A 6,000-nucleotide genomic window follows, 5' to 3' on the forward strand; every position below is an offset into this window, starting at 1 on the left:
TGAGCAGACAGGAGAGGGCTAAAGCTTTAGTTCAAACTATCTGTTGTCCACCTTCTGATGTTATGGAAGGTAAAAGTATGTTGAAATGAGAAAGGTTACCAACTATGCTTTCTCGTCCTCTTTCTCTCTCTTACAGATCCTAATGCCCTGCCAGGCCCGCCAGACCACGCTCTGATCGGTGGAATTGTTGCCGTCGTCGTTTTCGCCACTTTGTGCTTAATTATTGTATTAGGACGCTACCTGGCACGGCATAAAGGTGAGATTTTCATTAACTTTCTGTAAAATGTAGATACTGTACAGTAATACTCAAAATGCATCAGTATCTATAGTGGACTTCACTTGTGAATCAAAAACAGTATTTTGAATCATTTCAAACAAAAGAATTCAACCTATTAGTTAACTAATGGTAATTCTCTTACATAGAATTGCCATTTAAAAGTTTCCAGCATTTGTCCATACCTGTCCACATTAATAGGTATTGTAAAGTTTCAGGGACGTTTAAAAAAGTATCTTCAAAACAAGATACTTGATGGGTTTTTTTTTTTGGTTTGTTTTTTCAGGCACGTATTTGACAAACGAGGCAAAAGGAGCAGATGACGCCCCGGATGCAGACACAGCCATCATCAATGCTGACGGCAACCACGCACATGCAGAAGAAAAGAAAGAGTATTTCATTTAGACTGCAATGGCACTGCGCTCCTCTATCTCTCTCCTCTCGTTCCTTCCCTCCTTCCCTGTACCGTGTAGGAACTTCTTCAGACAGCGGCGGAAGCTTCTTCTCACTCTTTCTGTTCAGTTTGTTGTTTTTCATTTCAGTTTGGATTTCTTTTGCCTTTTTCGATAACAGCTCACCTGCTACTTTATAGGAGCAACTTTTTTGCTGAAGATGTCACATTTTGTAATCATTAAATAGCTGTAAAACACCCCAAAGTAGTGCAAAAAGTCAAAATCTCCAAATACAAAAAAAATATATAGTCTGCAGCCATCCTCCAATAAGGACTCGCCCTTCATCCTCTCACAGTGCCTAAATATACAGATGTCCGCTGAGTTTCAGTCAACGCCGTCATGTTTGTCAGGCCTCTGGTTGCTTGCTTTTTTTATCTTCAGCGTTATGATTTTTTGAAAATGCTTTGTGCTCTGTTATGTTATTATAAAAAAATTATACTTTACTTTTGTTTGTGATTCATGCTGAATCCATTTATTGTGATATTTCTCCCCCCCAAAAAAAAACCTAAACAAAAAAACATGTACAGTAGTAAAAATATACTCAGACTTGAAGTGAGGGAAGTTCCCTTTTTATTCTACAGATTTTTAGGTGTTAATAATGTTATCAGTATGTAGAAATGCTCCATTTTCCAAATTACCATTATATGATGTGAAACCGACATCTCACACTATGGCAAAAATCAGTATTTTGTACTTGAACTGTAGATATTGGTACGTAAATGAATAGCTCCACAGAAGGTCTCAGTGTGTTCCACTGAAAAATCACCTTGTATTTAAATAAGTTTTAACAGTTAGGTTTACCCACCAAATAAACCATAGTGGGCTAGTGAATCAGCAATCAGGCAAAGAAAGACAGAAAGAAAGAAAAAGCCCAGTTGTGTGTGTGTGTGTGTGTGTGTGTGTGTGTGTGTGTGTGTTTAGTATGATGATGCATCTCCACTGCTTGGTTCTGCAGCAGTCTGTGTATTCCTGCACTGATGGGACCCCAGTCTGCAAGCATTGTCATATCAACAGATCCATGGTCCAAGTGGGTACCATCTGATTTAGCATCCGTTTAGCTGTTTACACAACATTTGTGCCAAACACAGAAAATCTCAAAACACAGAGTAATATTTAACAAAAAGTAGCGTGCAACTATTTGAGTGCTCTTAACCCTTCAAATCACTGGTCAGATCTATATACAGTCCAAGAAAGGTCCCAAAAAACTTTGTATGCTAACCTGAAAATTCCACATACATTATGATAACGTTGAGAGAACATTGCCATGTGCCGCATACATGAAGTCTCACTCATTTTACAGCATTAGCTTTAGGCCAATCAAATAAATAAGCACAAATGACTCACATCAATTCATCAATTGGTCTAATACAACAATCATAACATAAAAATAACTAACTTTGAGTATTTTAACCCAAATTGGACATCAGTATGCTTTATGGTCACTGAAGTCACAGGTTATGTTAATGTTTGGAAGTGTTTTGGAAATTCTGTTTATTTGTTGATTTCTATGATGAATTGACAACCTTGCTAAGGCTGTGTAATATATCTGCTAAATGTGGTAACTAGTGAAAATCGTTGTTAGACTTTGGAATCCCTAATTCCATCAAGTTTGTATATTAGCTGATCTAAATATTGGTGGGGAAAATTGTTAATTTCTTTTTATTTTATTTGTCCTCAAAAAGATTCTCGACAACTTCATAACCTTTGCTTTAGCTCAAGGCGTGTATATACTGTACAAGAATCACATTTTGGTAAAACATTTTTTGAAAGATTGTTGTTGTTTGACTCTCAATGTAAATTATTTAATTTTGCTTCATTGAAAACCACTGAATGAGTTTGACGGCATTTGTGACAGCAATGGAAACCTTAATGAAATGGCAATTCTATGTATTTGTTGAATGGGAGACTTCTAGCATTTAAAACACTTTTACCTAATGTTCGGTTCCTGTAAACGATTAGTGTTCATACTTTCTTTCGCTGTCTGTCTCCATTCTCACAGAAGGTGTCACTGAAGCTTTTGAAACCAATAGATGGTCAAGCTTGAAATTTGCATAGTAAATCTCAAAAATATCTTTTCATTTAAGTCATAATGCACCACAATAACACATATCACTTCCATATACAAGTATGTTACTTAAATGTAATTGTCTCGTCACATGTATCCCTAATATGTGTGAATATATTAATGGCTAGGAATATGGTATCCTTTGACAGAGTGTTATCAGTCAGATACATACTTTTTAAGACAAACTACCGTGCACAAAAAAGATCAATGTAAGCCTTAACATATCCACTGACATGCTACTCAAGCCACAATTACCTTCTTTTTTTTTTTTTACTACATTATCTTTTTATGTGGATTTGCTCAAAGCCGTCTGTCTGGCATAATAACTGCTAACTATGTTTGGTACTTCTCTGATTGTGACACTGACCTAATGCTGCCTTTTGTGGTCAGTAAAATCACATGCTATTATCAAGAAAATATACCCACTTGCTCAGATTTTGACCCGTTACAGGACACACTCAACATTTCCAAGAAAAATAAATCAGCTTCTTTTATCACCATTATTGCCTTTGTGTTTGTAGTGGGAGCTTCATGCTGTTTTGTTTGAGCTCTTATGGCTTCTTGTTTCATTGAAGATTGGTCACCCAATGCCTTGTTGTTTTTTTTCCTTCAAACTTGCCTTTATACATTGCATGTTATATTGTCACCTCATTCGCTTTTATAATGCACCAAAACACATTTCCAGTTAATGTTTTTTTGTTCATCTACCGTAGTAATTGCATTGGCATTTACAAAGAGTTCGTTGCTAAAATAGTGGCCTAAAATGTTTGGATAAATACTGGGATTTATTCAGTCAATCAGTATTGTAATTTGCCATTTGGTTCCCCAATATATTTACTAAGATTGTGATTATGAAAGTACAGACCATAAAAACATGTTAACGGCACACTATTGAAATCAGTTATGGTGTACTAATTTGAATAGACGTCAGTGTACCAGTGTGGGGTGTTCTAAACTGGTCATATAAAAGATTCCATAAGAGTTCTAATGCTCCATATAAAGGCAGCTCACTGGTTTAGGAAGATAGCTCAAATTTTATCTGTCAGAAACATTTTTGAGAGTATGCAAGTGGCAATTCATCTACAACTGCTATTTTACTGTGTTGTGGATACAGAATGAACATTATGATCTGAAAAAAGGTTCCATATGTTCCAATAAAACACACATGGCTCGTTTCTCCTCCTGACAAACTATAAAAATATAGACTCTACCCATTAGTAGGCATATTTTATTGGTAGAGTAATGAAAGCTTCCCTAAGAACCATCTAAAATGCATCATTTATGATCACAGTGAAATGTGGAAATAGTCAAATGCATTCACTCTCATTGACTTTCTTTTCATTTTTTCAAAAGGTTTGGGGTTCAGTAAATTTCATACACTGAAGTAAAAGCATTTGTGTATTAAAAAAAAAAAAAAAGTCTTTTTAACAAACTGGACAGTTTTTAAAACAGAACAAAAACTTTAATACTGTTAATTAAAAATGTGAATTTTAACCCAGTTACATCCGTTGCATTTATGTATTTTTTGCATCTCAGGAATGAAGCGTTTTTTTGTTTTGTTTTTTTTTTACTTTAACGCATACAGGTACCTCATACCAATTTATTTCTATTTGCTTATGCTGCATTTAAAACATCGTTATATGCTCTTATTTTTTTCATGCCAGTGTGTGTACTGTATATATGCTTGTTTCTAATTCATATCACATAAGCTGTATATAGTTTAAACATATCTGCATAATAAAGCAAAGCTGTCCAGTTGCTGTAATGATTTGTTGCGAAATTTAGACCAGAAAAAAGATGCACTCTAATTTAGTTTGTGAATGTGTTACACTAAGAGGGCAGTTGTCATAGTAAGGACATACTACAAGTAGGTCAAGATCAAATAGTTTGAAGGAAATTCAGTTTTCACAGTTTTTCGAATGACCCTGCTAGAATTAGCTGCACAGACGACCACACAAAAAGCAAACAGTTCCAGAAACCTCTGTAGTTCAAATGTAAAAGATAAACAGATAAACGCTACTTAAATTTCCATGTTCCTCTCATGTTGCAAAACTATTCCGTGTGCCAGTGAAGCAGATGTAGTGGGTAGCATACTGTGCACTGGTAGATTGAGAACCTAGTTTATAAACGAAATCGGCTCACTAACTCTTGAAATGATAGTGGTTTCAGAACACGAAGGGTTTGTGCTTCTTGTAGCAAGCTGAAATGAAAACGCCTCATTTGGTTTATTTTCTTAATTTTTTTTTTTTTTTTTAAATGTGTTCCTTGGTGTATTCAATTGGTTCAAAATTCAATTTTAAGCCTAATTCACATGTATGGAATGAAATTGTTAAATAAATAAATGCCAAAATTTACTGTCTGTTCTTCTTCCTGTTTAAACACATAACAGTTCATCTGGATTATGCTCTGTCCATATATCTGTAAAACCACAGCAATATCAACCACCCAGAACAAGCATCCATTCAAAACAACCAACGACCTGCATAGCCACACCCTAGTAACAAGCCACCACACAGAACTGACTATCAGCACTTTAGCAACCACAGATCACATCAACAACACGCAATGACCTGTCTAGCAAATGGCCAAAGTTTTGGCCATCTGTTCTTTGCTTTTAAACTTTAAACATGTAGTTTTTGCAGACTCATGGCATTGGTTTGTCTGAGATGCAGAATGTTATGGACGGTGCAGACATGGCTGCTAGCATGGAGACAGATACAGACTATGAGAGATGAAGAGGGGAAGTGAGAGAGCAGCCCTCAGGGCAGGAAACCACCATCTCCACTCCTACACACACACTCACACCGAGGTCAACGACACTGCAAAAACCATCTCTGCTATTTCAAAACGGCCTCATGGTTTGGGTCAGTTATGACAAGGCAGATTATGACTACACAGAACCACACAGTATATTTAGCTGAGTCAGAAACTCTGAAGCTGTAATCTGCTTCTTTTGTTTGGTTAAAGAGAGGCCATTTTGATGTTTTTTTTTTAACCCAGACCAACCGCAAAGGCACAAATGTACATACACCAGAATAAATAATAAAAACAGAGGGGGGGGGGGAAGTGTACATTTTAAATTAAATTAAAATTGGTTATATACATGTATACAGGACTGTTTACATAAACAATAATTCACCCACAGGAATTACTGTACACCTGCATCACATAACCAAAAGTTCATCTTCTTCTATTAACAGCAGTACTAC

At 35.9% G+C, this 6,000-nt stretch overlaps 1 protein-coding gene across 4 annotated transcripts in view; it reads left to right on the top strand.

The window, feature by feature from the left end:
* The window catches only part of LOC128021219 (cell adhesion molecule 2-like), a 392,008-nt gene extending 388,717 nt beyond the window's left edge, over positions 1-3,291 (top strand). For all 4 annotated transcript variants that reach the window (XM_052608263.1, XM_052608261.1, XM_052608262.1 and 1 more), the window contains 2 exons: positions 137-256; positions 561-3,291. In XM_052608263.1, the coding sequence (XP_052464223.1) occupies positions 137-256; positions 561-679 (239 nt within the window). In that variant the 3' untranslated portion in view covers positions 680-3,291. The remainder of the gene's footprint in view (positions 1-136; positions 257-560) is intronic.
* The last annotated feature ends 2,709 nt before the right edge of the window (positions 3,292-6,000 follow it).

The sequence above is a fragment of the Carassius gibelio genome, chromosome A10, assembly GCF_023724105.1.
Source record: "Carassius gibelio isolate Cgi1373 ecotype wild population from Czech Republic chromosome A10, carGib1.2-hapl.c, whole genome shotgun sequence".
NCBI lineage: Eukaryota > Metazoa > Chordata > Actinopteri > Cypriniformes > Cyprinidae > Carassius > Carassius gibelio.